Source organism: Carcharodon carcharias, chromosome 7, assembly GCF_017639515.1.
Source record: "Carcharodon carcharias isolate sCarCar2 chromosome 7, sCarCar2.pri, whole genome shotgun sequence".
Lineage (NCBI taxonomy): Eukaryota > Metazoa > Chordata > Chondrichthyes > Lamniformes > Lamnidae > Carcharodon > Carcharodon carcharias.
The window spans coordinates 159,056,501-159,079,204 of NC_054473.1; the positions used below are offsets into that span (position 1 = coordinate 159,056,501).

General features: G+C 41.1%; 2 protein-coding genes across 4 annotated transcripts in view; both read left to right on the top strand.

Annotated features, from left to right (window-relative positions):
• def8 (differentially expressed in FDCP 8 homolog) overlaps positions 1-3,759 on the top strand; it is a 61,444-nt gene extending 57,685 nt beyond the window's left edge. For all 3 annotated transcript variants that reach the window (XM_041192211.1, XM_041192213.1, XM_041192214.1), the window contains one exon: positions 17-3,759. In XM_041192211.1, the coding sequence (XP_041048145.1) occupies positions 17-110 (94 nt within the window). In that variant the 3' untranslated portion in view covers positions 111-3,759. The remainder of the gene's footprint in view (positions 1-16) is intronic.
• Positions 3,760-13,640: 9,881 nt separating this feature from the next.
• Positions 13,641-22,704, top strand: part of LOC121280307 (AFG3-like protein 2) — a 45,125-nt gene continuing 36,061 nt past the window's right edge. The window contains exons 1-5 of the mRNA XM_041192172.1: positions 13,641-13,954; positions 16,687-16,771; positions 17,438-17,500; positions 18,414-18,517; positions 19,220-19,369. Coding sequence (XP_041048106.1) covers positions 13,871-13,954; positions 16,687-16,771; positions 17,438-17,500; positions 18,414-18,517; positions 19,220-19,369 — 486 coding nt within the window. The 5' untranslated portion in view covers positions 13,641-13,870. The remainder of the gene's footprint in view (positions 13,955-16,686; positions 16,772-17,437; positions 17,501-18,413; positions 18,518-19,219; positions 19,370-22,704) is intronic.

Here is a 22,704-nt window from a genome sequence, read left to right on the forward strand (position 1 = left end):
TTCTTTTTATTTGCAGAGATTGTTATTACGACAATTCCACCACATGTCCAAGGTGCCCACGGCTGTCGATGAGAAGACAGTCTCACATTGGACCAACTCACCCTGACTGAGCCTAAGCCCAAATGAAGAATTGTCAACTGGGAAACTTGTAATGCTGATCATTTCATTTCCTGCCAGCTAACTAAGTTAAATCTTGTGGGAAGATAATGTAGATGTTAACGATTCCATTAGTGGACCAAAAAATCTAGAATGAGGCATTGAGATTTGATTTGAATGAACATATTAAAAATTGTCCCTGATGTGGGAAGTCCAAGTACGAACTGTTGATGAAGGGCTAAAATGGCAGCTTCCCCAGTAAAGGAAAGCAACATGTTTTAGAAATTAAAATCTGACCATAATATCAAGAGCAGTGTACTTTTATACACATTCCTTCCTGAGCACTTTGTATTTCCATTTTGTTATATGTTTAGTCCATTTCCATCTGATTGCAGAAACACTAACTATGTATTTAAATGGATTCTAGGAATAGGATTGTGGTCTTGAGATGATTCATGAAGAGAAAGCTTGCAGCTATATAGTACTTTGTCTTCATCCCAGGAATGTGATAAAGCGTTAGTAATGCTGCCCTTTTTTCTCACTAGCATCTGTCTAAACTTGGCAAAGGAGAAATTTCTTCTCTAATAGCCTCTGCTCTGTTAAATTAATGGAGCCGATGTTTAAATTGGCAAATAATTATAGATCTGGGTTTGTTACGTTTCAGATTTCATCATTTTCAAATCCTGATTATTTGGTTCAGAACTAGAAACTGAACTATGTGAAAGGAAGGGGTGGAGAATGAGTGCACAATAGAATTGTACCGTTTGGAAACAGAAAAATTGATGCTTTAGGAAGCCAGTGCCCCAGTATATGTGATAAAATGGAGGATCAAAATGCCTTGTAGTGATTAGCACCAGTTTAAGAAATAATTAATTGTGTGCAGCAGTGGACTGTAAAGAATGATAAATCAATAGTAGCATGCTGACAGCAATTGTCACTTTCACTTGTCATTCCAAAGACTGCTTTTTGTCAGTTATATGTCTTGACACCCAGAAAACCCATTACTGTGCTGTGTTTGAGTCTCCAAACCAAGCTACTAAAAAATCTACATAACCAGTTGTTTCTGCTGATCTAATGTTTGGGATATAGCCCATTTATGTGAGCTTGGAGTTTGGCAGACCCTGATTATGCACAGGGGTGCTTTACGAACTGAAACCACACAGTTACTGGTACAAAGTGCTAATAAACTTTCCATTGTTTGTCCAGCCAGAACCACCGGTAAGGGCATGTTATTTAAACCTGAGTTAGAAGAATCTAGTTTCCAGTGTTAGGTCCAGCCCTCCATGGCTGGTTGGTCAATCAATAAGACTATCTTTCAATGCTACAAGTCTGTCTGGCGCAGATATGGATTGACTGCGTTTGGCGGATTGCTATAGTAATTTGATGTGAAATGGACACCTGGATTTTAAATTCAGTCTTGTTGGAAATAATAAACTAGTAATCGTTTTGTTAAACAGAATATCTTGATGTTGGACCAGTTGCATTTTTAAAGAGAGTAAAATAACTAATGTAATCCATGCCATATTGTAATTCCCAATGGAATTTGCTAGTCTAGTGAAAAACTGTGCCATGTTAATCACTTTAGATCATCTGTTTCTTTTTGGGACGCAGCTTTTTGGAAGTTTGTACTGGCAGTCAACCAGGGACCATGATGATCATCCTAGTATTTACTCCTTTCTTGCATTTTTCACTAGTATCCTTTTGCCCAAGCTAAGGTTCTGGTTATTCAATAGGAAAAAGGAATGTCAAACAATAAGCAATGATTTGGCTTAACGTGCCTGATGAAAAGTAATAACAATCAGCTCTATAACAATGACTCTTCCACCATTTGCATTGACTTTGACAATCTGATGTGGGATTAAGGGTGAAAATACACTTATTGTTACATTGTGTTAGAGGTTGATATTTCAGTCTGATGCTTTCTTTTGAATCGTTAATTAGTGCTGTGTAATGCAGTTTGGCTTGTAGATAATTTCTGAGGAATTATGCAGATATCAACACAGAAGACAAGATCAAAAGGAAAATGGAAATACCTTTTGACTCAGCATAAAGAGGTTGTTATGGTTTGTATTCCCTTTTGTGGTCTATGGTGACTTTCTTGATTGTTGTAAGGTTACACAATGAAGGGAAGGGAGAGGAAGTAATTGACGCACTATTAGATCTCTCATACCTTGATTTGCTGGTTTATCCCCCCCATTCTTGATGAACTCTGAAGTAAAATATAATTAAATACTGTACAGTCATTTGCATTCTTACCACCAGTACTATATAAAGAATCATGCTGCTAATCAAAATTTTTGTATCAAAAAGCTGAATTTTGTAGCACTAAACATTGTTATGCACTTTTTTTTGAAAATGTTTAAATTCCTATGCATTACTATTCAATATCCTCCTAAAGTAGTTGTGCATTCACTATTTTATTCATCTCTTTAAAAATCATCTGTCTTTTTAAAATTCAAATATAACTTGTAGTCAACAGAAGCCAATCTGACAACTGGCCTTTGGAAGGTACATGCACCATGTCTATGGCGTTTTGCTCTTGATAAAATCAGACCAAAAGTAGTTCCATTTAACCCTTTTACTAAAGATTATCCATGTGAAAATATATCCATTAAATAAATGCAGACCAGTGAACACTGATGTAAAGCATTGATTCTGGTTCTGTATTGTTCTTACACTTTGGCTTTGAAATGATTGTGGATCAATACAGAAAATGCTGGTATGCACCAGCTGGTTGATCAGCTGTTGAAAGAGAAAACATAGTCTAAGATTTGAAGTTAATTATCAGCAGAAAATACTGTAAATGCTTGCAGGCCAGACAAGATCTGTGGAAAATTCTCAAAGGTTAGGTTTATGTGTTAGATCAATGAATCCTCCTTTGTTGGGTTATGATGAAAAGTCATAGACGTGAAACATTGGGCATGATAAAAGATCAAAGGCTTGAAATGTCGCTCTAATCTTTTTTCTTTCTCCAGAAATGTTGCCTAACCTGCTCAGTGATTCCTGTATTTTCTGTTTTTATTTCAGATTTCTAGCATCTTCAATACTTTTCATTTTATTCTTGGGTTCATTCTTAGGTTAATATATTGAGTGTAAGGTGATTGAGGCATTATTTTTTTTCCAAAACCTGCTGCATGTATCCGCCACTTGCATAATTTTAAAATAGAGAAACAACAGAGCTACTAGTTTTAAATTTGACCAAAAAAGTGTGATTGGTAATGTACCTACAGTAGTAGTATAAGTACTTTTCATACAATGAATAGTTTACTTCTTTGGACAGGTGCTTTTAAAACATCACCACTTGAAACATATTACAAACTCAGATTTATTTTTCCCCTTGTTAGAAAATGATGACAGGGAGGTTCTTGGCATAATTGTTAATTACATATTTGTGTGTATATAAACTACAGGGATTTTATAATGGAATTATATATATAATTATATATATATGTGTCTATTATATATAATTATATATAGTTATAATGTAATTTAATTTGCATATGAATAATCAAAAAAGAACACTTGTATACTGTCCACTAAGGTCATCTCTTGACATCTTGTGCTGTTTCTTCTCAAATATACTGTCTATGGTGCTTAACTTACATTAGTGACCATTTATTGTAACGTGTAGAATAAATATTTAATAAATTATGTTTCAAAGTTTGTTCGTTTCCTTCATTGAACTTCTATTCAAAATTTTGAGCAGTTCTTTATTATCTAATCTAAATGAAAACTGAAATATTTGACCACAGCACAATTGTGATTTGCTTATAACCTCAGTATTAGTGATTGTCTAAATAACTGAAGTGTACTTCCAAACTCTCCTTTTAATTCCAGATTTTTACTGAATTCAAATTTCACCATGGTGGGATTCGAACCCAGCTCCCCCACGCATTACTCTGGGTCTTTGGAATACTAGTCCGGTGACAATACCACTAGCTAAATTTGTTGATGATACAAGGATAGGTAGGAAAGCAAGTTGTGAAGAGGATGAGTCTGTAAAGGAATATAAATGGGCTAAGTGAGTGGACAAAACTGTGGCAGATGGCGTCTACTGTGGGAAAATGTGAATTTGTCCATTTTGGCAGGAAGAATAGAAAAGCAGTATATTTAAATGGAGAGATTGCAGAACTCTAAGGTACAGAGGAATCTGGTGCCCTTGTACATAAATCTCAAAGTTACTATGCATGTACAGCATTAGTCATTAGGAAGGCAAATGGAATATAGTTATTTATTGCGAGGGAATGGAATATTTTTAAAAAAGGGATGTTTTGCTACAATTGTACAGGGCATTGGTGAGACCGCATCTCGAGTAGTGTGTGTAGTTTTGGTTATTTAAGGAAGAGATATGATTGTAATAGAAGCAGTTCAGAGAAGGTTCAATCAACTGATATTTGGGGTGGGGTTTTATGTAATGAGAAAAGATTGAACAGGTTGGGGCTATTCACGTTAGAACTTAGAAGAGTGAGAGGCGATCTAATTGAAACATCTAAGGTCCTAGGGGTACTTGACGGTGGATGCTGAGGCGATGTTTCCCCTTGTAAAAGGGACTACCACTAGGGGACACAGTTTAAAAATAAGGAGTGTCACATTTAAGATGGAGATGCGGAGAATGTTTTTCTGAGGTTCATGAGTCTGTGGAACTCCCTTCAAGACTGGTGGAGGCAGGGCCATTGAATTTTTTTAAGGAAGAGGTAGGTGGATTTTTGACTAACAAGGGAGTCAAAGGGTATTGAAGGTAGGTGGGAAAGAGGAGTTGAGGCCACAATCAGATCGGCCATGTTCTTATCAAATGGCGGAGCAGGCTTGAGGGGCCAAACAGCCTACTCTTGCTAATTTGTTTGTTCGTATGTAAACTTGCACTTGCATAGCATGTTTAACAGGGAAAAGATGGCCAAAGGCACTTCTCAGAAATCTATGGAAATAAACGGATACTAAGCCTATGAAGAAGAAATTAAAGGGTACGTAAGTGGGGTATCTTTAAAGGAGAGGGATGTGGGCATTTGGAAGGCAAAAAGGAGGGATTTGTTGCCTATGGCTAATGATACATGATTTAAATTTGTGGTTTGTTTTTAACATGGTAAGGAGCCCACAACACTTCACAGGAGCGATTATCAAACAAAATTTGACACAAACTCGAAAGAAATATTCAGGCAGGTGATCAGATGTTTGTTCAAAAAGCTAGGTTTTAAGGATCGTCTTAAAGGAGGAGACAGGGTTACAGTGAGAATCCCAAAGGATGGGGCCTTGGCAGCTGAAGGCACGATGATTAATGGTGGAGCAAATTCAGGAATGCTCAAGAGGTCAGGTTTGGAGGAGCGCAGAGATCTTTGTGCAGGTTACAGAGATCTTTGTGCAGGTTACAGAGATCTTTGTGCAGGTTACAGAAACGGTGAAGTTGGGCCATGGAGGGATTTTAAAATCAAGATGTTAGCAAATGAGGAACCTGTGTAGGTCAGCATGCACAGGAGCAGTGGTTAAATGGGACTTGGTGTGAGTTACAGTACAGGCAGCAGAGTTTTGGAGGCTGTGAAATGGAGGGCCGGTCAGGAATGCATTGGAATAGTCAAGTCTGCAAGAAACAAAGGCATGGATGAGGGTTTTGGCAGCAGGTAAGCTGACACAGGTGGTGATAATGAGGTGGAAATAGGTGGTCCTGGTGATGGAAAGGAATACATCCAGAAGCTTGGCTTAGGATCAAATAGAATAACAAGATTGAAATCCATTACAAACCCACCGACTCCCACAGCTATCTCGACTACAGCTCCTCACACCCCGCTTCCTGTAAGGACACCATCCCATTCTCTCAGTTCCTTCGCCTCCGTCGCATCTGTTCCGATGAAGCTACCTTCAAAAACAGTTCCTCTGACATGTCCTCCTCCTTCCTCAACCGAGGTTTTCCACCCACGGTCGTTGACAGGGCCCTCAACCATGTCCGGCCCATCTCCCACACATCTGCCCTCACGCCTTCTCCTCCCTCCCAGAAACATGATAGGGTCCTCCTTGTCCTCACTTATCACCCCACCGGCCTCCGCATTCAAAGGATCATCCTCCGCCATTTCCGCCAACTCCAGCATGATGCCACCACCAAACACATCTTCCCTTCACCCCCCCATTGGCATTCCGTGGGATCGCTCCCTCCGGGACACCCTGGTCCACTCCTCCATCACCCCCTACTCCTCAACCCCCTCCTATGGCACCACCCCATGCCCACGCAAAAGATGCAATACCTGCCCCTTCACTTCCTCTCTCCTCACCGTCCAAGGACCCAAACACTCCTTTCAAGTGAAGCAGCATTTTACTTGCATTTCCCCCAACTTAGTCTATTGCTTTCGTTGCTCCCAATGTGGTCTCCTCTACATTGGAGAGACCAAACGTAAACTGGGCGACCGCTTTGCAGAACACCTGCGGTCTGTCCGCAAGAATGACCCAACCTCCCTGTCGCTTGCCATTTTAACACTCCACCCTGCTCTCTTGCCCACATGTCTGTCCTTGGCTTGCTACATTGTTCCAGTGAAGCCCAACGCAAACTGGAGGAACACCTCATCTTCCGACTAGGCACTTTACAGCCTTCTGGACTGAATATTGGATTCAACAACTTTAGGTCGTGAGCTCCCTCCCCCATCCCCACCCCCTTTCTGTAAATCCTTCCTTTTTTTTTTCCAATAAATTATATCGATTTTCCTTTTCCCACCTATTTCCATTATAAAAAGAGAAAAAGGAAAAAAAAATTTATTTTTAAAAGGAAAAAAAAATTTTTTTTTTTTACATCTTTTATGCTCTCCCCACCCCCACTAGAGCTATACCTTGAGTGCCCTACCATCCATTCTTAATTAGCACATTCGTTTAGATAATATCACCAACTTTAACTTTAACACCTATGTGTTCTTTTGTACTATTGTTGTTGACATCTTTTGATGATCTGCTTCTATCACTGCTTGTTTGTCCCTACAACCACACCCCCACTCCACCTCTCTCTCTCTCTCCGCCCCCCACACACACACCTTAAACCAGCTTATATTTCAACTCTTTCTTGGACTCGAACTCAAGTTCTGTCGAAGGGTCATGAGGACTCGAAACGTCAACTCTTTTCTTCTCCGCCGATGCTGCCAGACCTGAGTTTTTCCAGGTAATTCTGTTTTTGTTTTGGATTTCCAGCATCCGCAGTTTTTTTGTTTTTATATTTATTAAGATTGAAAGCAGTCTGGTTCAGCCTCGGAATACCACGGAATGATGTTTGTGGGGGGGGTGGGAGGATCAAAGAAGGTGGCTTCAGTTTTTCCAATATTTAATTGGAAGAAATTCTGCTCATCCAATACTAGAGGTCAGATAATAGCATGATAATCAAGACCACCAGTGGTGGAGAATGCACAAGAGTGGGAGGGCTGGTTGCAGCATTCGAGGGGAAATCCAAGATAGGGAGGGATGAAACAATGGATGAATTTAAGCACAAGATGAAAATTGTAAATTTTAGTAACTAGAAGATCAGAAGCCAATGTAGATTAGCAAAGGCAGGAGTGATGGGTGGAGTTTTCCTTGCAAAGGAACAGAGGTGACTGTTTTCCCATTTCCACCCCCGGCCTTGAGTGAGCACATGGGATTGGGGGTAGTGCATTGAGATGGATAGAAAACTGGTTGGCAGACAGAAATCAAGAGTAGGGATAAACGGGACTTTCTCCAAATGATAGGCAGCGACTAGTGGGGTACCTCAGGGATCTGTGCTGGGACCCCAGCTATTCACAATATATTTTAATGATTTAGATGAGGGAACTAAATGTAATATCTCCAAATTTGCAGGTGAGACAAAGCTGAGTGGGAGGGTGAGCCGTGAGGAGAATGCAGAGATGCTTCAGTGTGATTTGGACAAGCTGAGTGAGTGGGCAAATGCATAGCCGATGCAGCAAAATGTGGATAAATGTGAGGTTATCCACTTTGGTAGCAAAAACAGGAAGGCAGATTATTTTCTGAATGACTGTAAATTGAGAGGAGGGAATGTGCAATGAGACCTGGGTGTCCTGTACAGCAGTTGCTGAAGGTAAGCATGCAGGTGCAGCAGATGGTTAAAAAAAAGGCAAATGGTATGTTGGCCTTCATAGTGAGAGGATTTGAGTACAGGAGCAGGGATGCCTTGCTGCATTTATTCAGGGCCTTGATGAGACCACATCTGGAATATTGTGTGCAGTTTTGGTCTGCTTATCTGAGGAAGGATGTTCTTGCTATAGAGGGAGTGCAGCAAAGGTTTACCAGACTGATTCCTGGGATGGTGGGACTGACATATGGGGAGAGATTAAGTCGGTTAGGATTATATTCGCTGGAGTTCAGAAGAATGAGGGGGGATCTCATAGAAACCTATAAAATTCTAACAGGACTAGAAAGGGTAGATGCAGGAACAATGTCCCTGATGGTGGGGGAGTCCAGAACCAGGGCAGTCACAGTCTGAGGATACGGGGTAGACCATTTAGGACTGAGGTGAGGAGAAATTTCTTCAGAGAGTGGTGAGCCTGTGGAATTCGCTACCACAAAGTAGTTGAGGTCAAAACATTGTATGCTTTCAAGAAGGAGTTCGATATAGCTCATGGGGCGAAAAGGATCAAAAGTTATGGGGAGAAAGTGGGAGCAGGCTATTGAGTTGGATGATCAGCCATGATCAAAGTGAATGGCCTACTCCTATTTTCTATGTTTCTGAGAGTTAAGGACAGGTTACATGGTTACATAGAATATACAGTACAGGAACGGCCATTCCATCCACCCAGTCCATGATGACAGTACTGCTCCACATGAATATCCTTCTTCATCTCACTCTATTAATATTATCCTCAATTTCCTTCTCATATGCTTATGTAGCCTTCCCTTAAATGCATATATACTATTTACCTCAACTTCCCTGAGTTCCAAACTCTCACCACTCTTTGGGTAAAAAGTGGAAATTCTCCTTCAGCTAGAAATGTGTGTGGCCTGGTTTTTGAGAATCAGGGATTATGATTTATGAACTGCCTGCACCAGCAACAATCAAACTTGGTATACTCACCTCATCTGAATGATTGTGTGGCCGAGCGGGTCCCAATCTGCCAGTTGCCCCTGAACTCAGTCAGGGCGTGTATCAGCTTTGTGCTTTTCTTAAAGGCAGGCTGTCCCCATTAAAGAGAAGCTGATGAACTGAAGGCTCTTGAGGCATCGTTTGGAAGAGTGAAGCCGATGGAAAATGGTGCTGCAGTCAAGGGTGAGAACTCCCAGTATTAAGTGTTTGCTGCCTTTTGTCCAGGAGGGAGCCAGATTGCTCTGGGTCCAGAAGATCCTCATACACCAGGCCTCTGAGGGGAGTGTGAGCAAATAGCCACAGTGGTGAATGCCCAGAGTCTGACCCTGAGGATATGGACAGTGCTGAAAAAAAGCTAATGACCACACAGGTGTTCAAGATGAATGAATGCATAGTCACATTACAGCTTATATATGCCACAACGCTAACCTCACTGATCAATTCACCACATCCCATCACTCATCGAGCAATGCTCCCTTACACTCGGGACTTAACTAACATTCAGATACTCCATCTTATCCATTCACATGTTTTGGTGATGGCAACACAGACACCTCTTGCCGTTTCTACAGACCTGCATCTATGCAGGCACATCACCCACAAACTCTACAGCACAAACGTTGATACTCTGTCCTCTCTCTTGTAGGAGAGAATGGCCCATAATGGTAAGAAGACCCAGAAAACCTGTGGAGATGGCCATGACTTCATCCTCTCAGCCCCCTCAAGGAGATGGTACTCCAAATCATAGTCTGAAAATAATACAGCCTGTGGAATCTGATGTTACTGAGCCATTTAGGATGATGGTAAGTGGCTGCCTTATGCCCCTTCTCAATTCTCTCCTCACACCCATCCTGAGATGTGGCATTAAGTGAAAGCTCCAGATAGTGAGTCCATGGAATTCCTGCTTTCCTCCCTCTTCTCCATACCTCTCCTTTTGCCTTTATTTTTTCAGTTACCCATGAATTTCACCTGGACAGCCTCAACATTGACTGGAAGAAGAGTAGCCCCATGGCAGTGATGAGGTATCTACGTTTCAACTGACGCTCACTAGCGCCAGATACTCGCACTGTTTGAATGTGAGGGTTGTCTAGTATCAGGATCTGTGCATGGTAAATCACCAGGCATGAGCGGGTTGCAACCAGGCCACAGAAAAGGGGTAGCTCGTGTACCAGCTCCTCAGAGGGTGAACTCATTGACCAGTTCTGCTATGGGGAAATCGGATGAGGACTTCAATGGAGTGGCTTTCAGGAGAATGCTGATGAACGTGCACACCAAGATGTTTAGTACATTAGAAGTCCTGCCAGGCCGCTTCCTGTCACTGCCGAGGAGAAGGCCACTCCAAAATGTAGTTGGGCATCGTGCAGGTTTTGAAATCCATCTTTTCCACCATGGAAACTGTGGCCAACTCCATGACAGCACTAACAACCCAACTATGATGGAGCATCTGGTGGCCACTGTTTTAGCTTTTACTGCAGCATAGGTTGAAGGCAGTCAACATCTCAGCACTGCAGTGAGAGCTCAAATGGAGATAATTAGATCTATGCGTGCTGACATGCTGGCTCTGACTGCTGCCATCATTGATGCAGATCTCTGAGCTCAAAAGGACACGCAAGCTGTCACAGCAGTCCAATCTATGATTGCTGAGGTGCTGCACAATGAAGGACACACCTTCTGTCCTCTCGCTACTGCCACTCCACAATGTCCTTGCTGGTACCTCTCAGCTACCAGCCCAGACTGCTGCTGCCTAGACAAGGTGGTGCTGCCTGATGGCGGGCCCTCGAGGTCCAGAACTGCTTGAAGTCATCCTGCAAGCCCATTTGCAGTCTTCCCCAGTGAAAGTTAATAGCCCTCCACCAGCTATTCTGTCGGCTCGGGGTTGCACTACATAGCGGCTTAAGACAGATAAGGGCACCCGCAAGACAGGCACTAAAGGATTGCACAAGGGCAAGATTTTGTTTGTACAGCTGGATGCATCATTGGACAAAGATGATTTGTGAAGGTTTTTTTTGGTGGCTTTCATTCCTGGATGTTGGTCGGGGTGGGGGGAGTTGTAATAGGAAACCTAAAATAGATGTGACGGTGGGGAATGGTGGATCCATGTTGGGATGGGAAATTATTTCATTGAGGTTGGAGCCTTACATGTGAAGAATAGTTCTGGAGAGCTGCATGAGCCTTTCCAGAAGGAGAACTCTAAATTTGACAATGAAAGATATAGAGACCTGATGAGGAAGGAACTTGTACATGTTCGTGATGTGCTCGCAAATGTGCTTGCTTCATGTAAGTTCCTCTTTTTTGGAGAAACTGCATGAACTCAGATAATAAAAATCCTATTTAGAAACTGAGGGGTAAATGGGGAAAAGCATTTGAATATTGAGATCTATGCTGTGTAATAAGCCTGAATGTTCATTTGAGAAAACTTAATAATGAAGGAGCAAAGATGAGAACTGTAAAGTCATCAATGAATTTTGTGCTTTAAGCTTCATCTTGAAATGATCTTTAAAAATCACCTTCAGCAATCCACCACAAGGTGGTTAATCTGTAATATTAAATGTATCCTACTTGTACAGAGGATTGACTACACTAACACATGGTGGCCTTTGATTTATATCCACAGATGCTAACTGAAGCTGATCCAGCATCCTCATTAATACACTATTAGAAACTTAATAAACTATTAGAAATCAAACCACTTCAGCAAGTCATTCAGGAATAGGAATCTGACAGATACATCATAGCTCAGAGGGTAGGCAGGTTGTCTGGTTCCAGACCATTTGGATGCTACATTATGGACATGTGTGGAGACTGTGATAGTTACCAAGTAGTGATTTGAATTCTTCAGTGGGAAAGGAGAATGCCAGCATTTCTTCATCCTATTCCTCTGAAGACTCAATCTCCATAAATCAGGACTTCCTGATGGCATTTAGAAAATCAGGCACTCTATGGCACATCACACAATTAAATCTATACTTATTGCTTTTTGATATACATGGTATTGGTGCATCAGTTCACTATATTCTAGCTATCTAATCATTTATTTCATATAATATAAACATAAACTGATGCTATCTTGTTAACTGCAAATACTTTCACAGCAATGATATGGTATCTTCAATATCCTTCATATTCATGATTTCTCAAGATTATTCTAATATTTTCCTGCATAACAGTGAAAAAAGTAACTCAATGTATATGAAGTACTTTGGGACATTAGGAGAAATTACAATGTAGTATCAAAATGAAAGTTATTTTTGATTATAGTGTTAGGCCTTCTGGATCAATTGTTAAACTAAAACACTGCCTGTCTGTTCAGTCTGTCTAGTCAAAGAAGTAGAGAGTTTTCCCAGTATCTGGGTCAATATTTAATCTTCCAGCATTGCTAAAACAGATTGACTAAATTCTGGTCACAGATCTTTTTATTCATTTATGGGATGTGGGCGTCGTTGGCTGGGCTAGCATTTATTGCCCATCCCTAATTGCCCTTGTTGATAAGGTGATGGCGAGCTGCGGTCCATATGGTGTACGAACACCCACAGTGCTGTTAGGGAGGGGGTTCCAGGAATGACCCAGTGTTGATTCTGTTTCTCTCTCTCTCTCTCTCCACAGATGCTGTCCAGACTTGCTGGGTATTTTCAGCATTTCCTGCTTTCATTTCAGATTTTCAAGTTTTTTTTTGCTTTTGTTTCATTTGAACAAATTTGCAGTTTGTTGGACTTTGTTGCCCGCAGAAGTGATTGGTGTTGGCCTTTTCTAAGAAAAATCTTAACTCCTTGAACTCGGGTTACAAGCCCAGTACCATAACCACTTGGCTATTTAGGCCAAGCCCTGAGCCTATGTAACTCTTTCGAGTACAAACACGTTTCCATCTGTTTATTCAGATGAAGTTACATTGTTTCATAGTTTGCCATTGTGAGATTTGAACTCTTGATCTTGCGGTTGCCAAACCCAGTACCATAACCACTTGGCTATTTAGGCCAAGCCCTCTGCACTTCCTTGAGAAGATGTAACTCTTTCCAGTTCAAACCCGTTTCCATCTGTTTATTCAGATAAAGTTACATTGTTTCATAGTTTACCATTATGAGATTTGGACTCTTGATACTCTTTTTGAGTAAACCTGTTTCCATCTGTTTCAGATGAAGTTACATTGTTTCATAGTTTGCCATTGTGAGATTTGAATTCTTGATACTCTTTTGAGTAAACCTGTTTCCATCTGTTTCAGATGAAGTCACATTGTTTCATAGTTTGCCATTGTGAGATTTGAACTCTTGATACTCTTTTTGAGTAAACCTGTTTCCATCTGTTTCAGATGAAGTTACATTGTTTCATAGTTTGCCATTGTGAGATTTGAACTCTTGATCTTGGGGTTACAAACCCAGTACCATAACCACTTGGCTACTTAGGCCAAGCCTTAACTCCTTGAAATTGTAGCCCCCAGACGGTCACAACAATGAGTGCGGGCGATTTCAATGAATGCTGTCGTCATCGGAACGTCAGTTGCGGAACGCACAGGCTGACGGGATGTTGTTCCACCCGGAGCGCATTAATTGGAGGGCTGGGGACTTCATTCGATGTTGCTGTTGTCATTGAGCATTCCAGGGTTTAAAATATAAACTTTACAGAGGGGGAGTTAAGGACGGGCAGTTTGTCCTTTCACGGTCTGAGTAAATCGGGTTTTTTTTTTAATATTTTTGGAGCTGGCGGAGTGTGGATTAAAGCCGTGAGCGGAGGGCGGGCGGGGCCATGGCCATGGCGCTCGCCTTCAGGCTCTTCTCCCGGAGCCGGGGACTGTGGCCGGGGCAGCGCGGCTGCTGCTGCTGCCGCCGGGTGAGTTGGGGGACCTCCCCCAGGCTGTGTGATTTTGGAGGGCGAACTTGTGTCACAGAGGCGCTTCGCAGAGGAATTATATCACCAACCACATGACCTCGAGCCACATCAGAGAACAGGGGTGGACCGACTGTTATGAAATCGAATGAGAGGCATTGGGGGTGGTTTGAAGGAGAAGAAAAGTCAGAGTTATGAGAATTTTATATTCGACCTAACGTAGATGTTTGCTGGGCCACGGAACTTAATTAGTTCTGCTGGCTGACTCTCAAGTGCCCCTCAAATCACTCAACTAGGACTGCCAGGCTCAGTCTCACAGGTTGTCCTTAAAATACGGAATTTAAGGCACCTGGGACAAACAGTCAAAATAAGGCGCAATCCCTTAAAATGCGGGTCAGTTGGCCTCTTTGTTAAGGAGATAGTAGGGCAGGAGACCAAAACCTTCGCTGAAGAGGCGTGTTTTAAGGGGGAAAGAGAGAGAAGTGGAAAGATTTAGGGAGGAGATTCCAGAGCTTGGGGTCTAGGTAGCTGAAGCCATGGCTGCCAATGGTGCAGCAAGAGGTCAGAATTAGAGGAGTGGGATTGCAGATATTCAGAGGTTTGTGGCTTCGGAGAAGGTTACGGAGATGGGGTGGCCATAGTGCATTTTGAAAGCAAGGAATATAGTTTTAAAGTCAAGGCTTTGCTGGACTGGGAGTCACTGTAGATCAGCGAGGACATGGTTATTAGGTGAACAAGGCTTCGTGTGAGTTAGGCCACAAGCACTAGGGTTTTGGATGAGTTGAAGTTGATCGGTGCAAGATATGAGGCCTACCAAGAGAGCATTTGAACAATCTGCAGTTAACAAAGGCATAGATGAGGCAGTGGCAGAGAAAGGAATCGGTGATCCTAGTGATGGAGAGTATAGGGAGTTGGAAGCTCAGCATTATATGGAATGACAAGGATGTGAACAGCCTGGTGTAGCCTCAGATAGTGGCTAGGGAACCAGCAGTTTGTAATGGGGAATGAATGATGTGGCTTAGTCTTCTCAATACTTAATTGAAAGCAATTTCTGCCCATCGAACACAATCTCAGACAAGCAGCATGACAAATCAGAAGCAGTGGAGGAGTTGGGAGAGCTGGTGATGAAGTAGAGCTGGTGTCACAGCCTACATGTGGAACCTGACCTGTTTTCAGATGATGTTGAGGGACAGCACTTAGATATGTAAGTGACCAAGCATAGTTCATTTGGGGAGTCCAGAGACAGTGGTGTAGACACATGAAGAGAAGCCATTGCAGATGATTCTCTGGCAATGATTGGATGGATAATGGAGCAGTCACACTGGCTGGATATCAGAGGTATTGGAGGAGGCTGGTGTGTCAACCATGTTGAAGTCTGCAGCCAGGTCAAGAAGGGTGAAGAGGGATAGTTTACCATAGTCCATGGTCACACAGGGTGTCATTTGTGACTTTGAGGGCTGTTTCAGTGCTGTGGCAGGGGTAGAAACCTGATGGAAGGCATTCAAAAATGCAGTTGCAGGAAGAGTGGGCACAGATTTGGAGATGACAAGATGTTCAAGAATTTTATGCAGTGGTAGGTTGTTGGGAGAGTGGAGTCATTTTAAGGAGGGGACTGGTGACAATAGATTTGAAGGACAGTGCCCTTTGGAGAGTGAGCCATTAACAATATCAGCTAATGTGGGAGCCAAGAAGGCATGTTGGATGATCAGCAATTTGGTGGGTATGGGATCAAAGCAGGAGATGGGCCTCCTGGCCAAGAAAAGCTTGGAGAGGGCTTTTGGGGAGATGGTGAAAATTTCAGGATGATCAAGCAGATTATCTTAAACCTGCCCATTAGATACTGCTTCTACTGGAAATGTAGGAGTGCTTAAGTCATAATAGTTTGGGAAATATAATGATGTAACTACTTTAAAATAATTCCCCTATTTTTCCATTTTGAGACTGTTAAATCAAACAGCTCCTGAGTCAGAAGATTATCAGTTCAAGTCCCACTCCAGACACTTGAGCGCATAATCTAATTAAACATTTCTGTGCAGTACTGTTGGATGTTCCTCCTTTGAAAGAGACATCAAATCGAGGTTCTGTCTGCTTTCCCATCGCATCATTTGAAGAAGAGCAGGGGAGTTCTCACTGGTGCCCTGGTCAATGTTCATCTCTCAATGAACATCATATTCTAGTCATGATCTCTTTGCAGATAGTGGGAATTTGCTGTGCACAAATTAGCTGCCAGGTTTCCCACGTTACAACAGTGACTACACTATTTTGTTGTTCTTAATTTTTAATACCCAATCTACTTTCAACACAAGAAGTTTTCTGTAAATTAGCCCATGAAACTAAAGCTTATTAGATACAACTTGCAGTGAATTTTGCTGGGAATGATTTCATCCCTGTTTATTCAAATAAATGCTTAGTGTGTCATATTTTTAATATCGTAAATCAGGAATAATAGAAACACAGGTTGCATAATATGCTGCCATGACCTTTTTTCTTGTTTCACAGATGCTAGTGAAGGAGTACAACTGAAATATAGTGTGCTAAAAGATGATTGATGCAAGATAATAGCTTTACACAGTTGAAGGAAATAGTTTCAAATTTTGCTTTAACCAGCCTTGGGACAAGACCCTCTTCCCAAATTAATTATTTAATAAATCTGTTAGAAAACTGTATCATATTTCGTTGCTGATAGGAAGGAATCGCTATGCTGAGTATAATTGTTATTTTTTTTCTGACTCCAGTATATCAGACCACGTATTGACAGAAGTTCAGGATATCAAGAAAATATGTTGACTTTTAGATTGCTCACTTCGAAACAACCAAAAGGTAAGTGTAAACAAATCCATTTTTTTAATATCATAGCCAAGCTAGTGATTTATAATTATTTTTTTTTAGCCTTGAAATGTGTTTTTTTTCTCCAGAGTCAACTTAGCAGCTTTGAAGTCTAACGTAGCATGGTATGTGAAATGTCTGCTGTAAATCTGCACACAACAATAGAGTTCTGGCAGATTGCTGCTATGTTCCCCACTCTGGGGGATTTTGATCGACCTACAAATGCTAAATATATTCGCATGAAATTCACATATATTGGTTAAGACACCATTTAAAATGGCATCTGAGAACATTGAATGTTCATTGACTGATGTTTTGCATAATGCACTTTCAACATCACGAGTTTCACTTCAATCCTTAAAATATTATATGTGGCATATGCTTTAGAAACCAGAAGAAACTTGCCAGGATTATTTCCTTTTGGACTAGGCGTGCAATGTTAAATGCAGCAATGTCACCAACATTGATCTATATCAATGTAATGAAGTGACATCCTATGAAAACCTGTGCCACTGCTCTGAATCCAACATGGTCTTTTTCTCCAGGATGTCATTTATTTTAATTCATCTTGATGGGAATTTTAAATAATTAATAGGAATTAATTGCATTATCATAGGTAATGAGGAAAGGAAGTTTTAATTTAATTATTTCTTGTTTCAGGATTTGAGAAGTATTTCCCCAAAAATAAACAGGCAACAGGACCAAAACCTAGTGACATTAAAGGTAAAGCAGTCCCAGATTTTGACTCTGAAAATGCAACTCCTGATGGAATAGATCACCCTGTTTTAGTGTCTTTATTACCCATTCTGTTCCACGACTGATATTTGTAATGATCAAATTTTTAATTGGACAGCTTTTTATTATTTATTTTTTGAGATGTAGATCTCGTTGTCTAGGCTGGTACTCATAGCCCATCTTAGTTACGCCGAGAAGGTAGCTAAGTTAAGACAGTTAAGAGTCAATTACGTTGGTGTGAGACCTTTACACATATGCGTCAGACCAAATAAGGACCGGAGGTTTCCTTCACTGAAGGGCATGAATACATCTATTAGATTTTTTATGACAAAAAATTAGAGCTTCACAATCACTTTTACTGATACCAGTTCTTTATTTCCAGATTTTTTTAAGCTACCATGGCCTCTGGATTACTAGTCCAAAAGCATAACTTACCTTTCCCAACCTATATTACATTAGTTGATATCAGTTTATCCAGTATTGGTTCTCCCCACCCCTGCCTCCGGCCCCACCCCCCCCCTTGCATTAGTTACTTTTGTACCTCTTAACGGATGGTTTTGTGCAGGTAGCTTGCAACCTATAGAAGGACAAGGGCAGCAGAATATCACCCTTCAAGTCACTCACTATCCTGACCTGGGGATATATTGCTGTTTCTTCATCATCACTATGTCAAAATTCTGGCACTCCCGACCTAATAGTATCATCGAAGAACCTTTACCACATGAACTACAGTGGTTTAAGAAGGTGGCTTACCAAGACCTTCTCGAGGGCAATTAAGGATGGCCAATAAATGGCGGGCTGCCAGTGCCAACTGTATTGCATGAATGAATAAAAATAGAGATAAATACTTCTAAGTAAAAGATCAAACATGCTGTTAATATTGTGATACTTTCATTTGCAGCAAAGCCAAAAGTGTCTGGAGGAGGTACTGGAGGTGGAGCAAGAGGCACTGGTAAAAAAGGTGGGAAGAAAGAGGATTCTGCCTGGTGGAACCGGCTACAGAAGGTTTGTTTTTGGGAAAGTTAGCTCACCTGTTGTTGACTAATAGGCACAGCTAAACTGTACCTTTAGTGAAGTTTGTGAAATATAAAAATCGCTATAATTGAAACAAATACCAACAGTATCTGTCAATATAGAGATGAAATCTACTAACAAGATCTATATATATATAGAAAATCAAGTTATTAGTGGAGGGTTTATTTTTGTTGTTTAACATTTCTAAAGAATTGTTTTAGCTGTCGACCCTACAGTTTCATTACTAACCTGACTTGGATATTTTTAACTTTTGACTTTTAATTTTTTTAAGTATGAATTTCTAGTATTTTAAATGCATGAATAATTCTGAGTAGTTCCTTTTTTCAAACAATCAAATATGATAAGTTATGTTACACCACTAACATACAACAGGGATCGTATTCTCTGAGCACAATCACATACCATATTATAACTTCATTAGTTGAATAAGCTTGCACGTAGCACTGTAATCTGATATTTAACTAGGATTTCATCTTTATTTTCCATCTTGTAGTTTTAACAATTTATTAGTATTTCACAACTGAAAAGCTTTATACTAGAAAGTTAACTTACCAACAAATCTTATAGTAATTTGATTGCCAGTAGCTTCTATGCCTAATAATTCTGAGAAACTGAATGTTTGATATAGGCAAACTTCTTTATGTGATGCCTTTGGCATTCTTTTTGTTCTAGGGAGACCTTCCATGGGATGATAAGGAATTTAGATATTTGGCTGTGGGAATAGCTGGACTTTTCTCTGGATTCGTGTATTTCTACTACCGAGACCCTGGCAGGGAAATCACTTGGAAGGATTTTGTAAATTATTACTTAGCACGTGGTGTGGTAAGTCATTTTATAACCTGCTTCCCTCTGGGAGAAGTGTGAGACAGTATGGAAAAGTAATGTTGCATTTGTACAGCTTTGTCTCCCTCATGGTTAATGATCAGCATACCATGAGATATAGCACTTGCCCATACAAGGGAGGGAGACCCCAAATTCAATCCCTTGTTGCTGACAAGTTGAGCCACCTCACCTCACATGGTTCCTACTTCTGATTTATCCTGGAAAGTAAAAATTAGGCAAGGCAACAATATGGCTCACTTGTGATGTTCTCAGTTGAACTGACAGCAGACGCATGTGTGCAGATTTTTTTGGCACTTAAGGCTCCACCTAGAGCTATGGTGTGCTTTACATCTGCCAGTTTGCTCACAAGCTGACTTCATGGGACCTTTATGGAAGTCAGCTTCTGACTCACTTTCAAAAATTTAAAACTGATGTAGCAGGACAAAAATCAGCATAGCTTTAATTAAAGCTGAATTGATGCAAGCTATAAATCAATGAGACAAAATATATACGGAGGCAGGAAGTTGAGTCTGTAGCAAAGTGATGGAGCAGTGCAACATCTGAACCCTCTGATGTGTGGCAAAATTGACATGCTGCTATATAAGGTGGGCCTGAGGACAGCTGCCTTGTTTATCACCCCAGGGCACACTCTTCCGAGCACACCACTACAACATGGTGATTAGGCTCAATACTGTGAACAGTTCCTCACATGAACTGGGAACTGATAGAGAGCAGAGTGGGCGTACCTTGAGGCATTTCTAAGGTAATCCCCTGCCATCACCCCACCTACCTGCACTTTAACAAAAGTAGTAACATTGGCAGCTATGCCGATTCCCTGATGCTTGTCAGTTGTAGAGGAAATGAAATAGCACTTTACTCTGACCAAGCAACAGTCACTGGTTCCATACTTCTGCAGGCACTGTATTGGCTAATACTGCAGATAATCCGTGTGCTAAAATGGATGGAGGTGGAAACAAAAGAATTAAGTGTGCTGGTAATCTTGCCTGCCACTGATGGTGCTGTCCCTATAGTGCAGGTTGGGTGCCAGCATCCTTGCAGCAGATGGAACAGATCAGCAAGCAGATATGATGCGGAGCCTGCACAGTCAATGTACTGCAGTAATTGACAGGTAGGTGTGCCAGGCCTACAGATATCAGTGAATCATCAAATTTTACAGGACAGAAGGAGGCCATTCGATCTGTTGCACCTGTGCTACCTTTGAACAAACTATCTAATGCCCCATTCCCCAACCCTTCTACATGCCCTTTTAAATTGAGTCATGGACCTTTTATTTTGGATGGTGGCATCATAGTGGTATTAGAGACAGGAGAGAGAGAAACTGAACTCCTTTATCCTCTCCCCACCTGTCGGTAAGTAGAGATGTTTTTGAATTATTTTTAAAGTAGGATGTAGCGTGTTTCCCTAAACCCTCAGTTTGTGAGATCCAATTTAATAATAACTTGCAGCAAACTTGCATTATGATTAATTCAGAAGCTTAGTTTATTCACATTCAATCCTGGAGGGGGGGGTATGTTGGACAGATACGAGTATGCATGTGCACGCGCGTGCACACACGCCACGTGGTAGGAAAGAGGGTGATTTACATCTACGGGCAACAACAGTAAAAGAACCACAGAAATGAATATTAGTTGACGTGATTTACAGAGTCCGAGAAGTCAAAGCCCAGAAGGTTTTTCCTTCCTCGTGGGGTTCAGCCCAGATGAGTTTCTGTTTGGAGACAGCAACACGAAAATCCTTGAAATGAGTGTCGATGTAGCACAATGGGGTTTTTGTGCTGAGATCACTTAGCAGGCGATGATTGGAGACTTTTAAAATCACCAGGCTTCAATGAGTTGAGAGATGGTGGCTGGCTGCTTGGTCAGTGCGGAGCTGCTGGAGTTCTTTCCGGTTAATAGTAAATCAGCACAGACTGCTGTGAGGCTAGAAATGTAATATTAAAACAAGCCAAAAAGATAGAAGCATGGGATCATGTGATATGGCCCACTAGTGAGTTAATTGCGGCCTTGCAAGCAGTTTCTGTGCTCCTGACCAAAATCCATCATTTCCCTTAGGAGCAAAATGGTGGTTGTTAGCACTTATTCAGGTATAACGAGTCTTGATGTCTCAGTCTTTGTTATCATTCCAGCTGGGGGAGTCAGTTCGCTTGTTTGTTAGTTGTCTTGTTTCGTGATTATGATGTGGCCTTACAATGCAGTGTGAGATTCCAATTTGATTTATTTTCATGTCTTAATGACTTGACAGTGGACACAGCCAGATTTGCCCTGTAACTTCCTGATCTTTTTGGCATGCCTTCTTACATTAAGTGCCACTGGAAACATATATTACAACTGGAATGCTTTCAAAGCAATCCTGGCATTAAGATGAAAATGATTTGCCAAAGGCCAAGGGCATGTATTCTGAGTATGTTCCAGTTAAATATCGTGGTATACCTTGGGTGAAATGAATGTTGCATTGTGGGTTATGCTTAACATATCCCATCGCCTTTAAGGAGCACTTTGTTTTGCAGAACTCTTGGAAAGTGTTTTTGTACAGTAAGTTTCCCTGTGATATTGGAAATGATTTTTCTGCTCTGGTTAGATAAACACTTCTCCTGTGATCTGTTTCAGAAAAGCAGGGGAAAATTATATGAAATGTTAACTTGAAAATGTTATGTTTATAACTTCAGACCCTTTGAAATAAAAATACACCAAAGATTAGCTGAAAAATGCATTTATATAATAACTGTTAGCCCAAAAATGTATAATTAAAATAAATGACAATCTTATTTCCTTCTGTTCCTTTAAGTGAGGATATTTACCATCTTTCATTTGACATCATGCTATAATGGCAAGAGGACTGAGGGTGTGGTCCTGTTCTGTGGATCACTTGTCTAAAGATTGCACTCTTCAGTGGGCTTGCTAAAGGCCTCCATTAACATGCTGAATGCTTGTGTAATTAGCCTACTGCTCAGAATGAGTAGGAGAAAAGTTTTTGGCTATGTATCCCCAAACAGAAAGTGGGACAATGCATGAATCTAACATGGACTGGACCAAAGCATTTGCAGCCCAATTTCTCAGTCCTCAGTCACCTGAAATCTGCCATTACCAACAATATCGTCTGGTGGAAATTCCTCTCTACTGTTCAGGCTCATATTTTAAGATTGACCACTTAGACGGGTCTGCCAGCATCTTCGGCCTCTGTACTAGGAGGTGATAAAAGGGCAGAAAATTGGGGCTGATAAAAATGAGTACTCCAACTATTAATTCCTAAAATGTATAGGCCTATACTGTACTAGTTGTTGTAGTACTCAGTTTATATATCCTGGTATGCCAGGT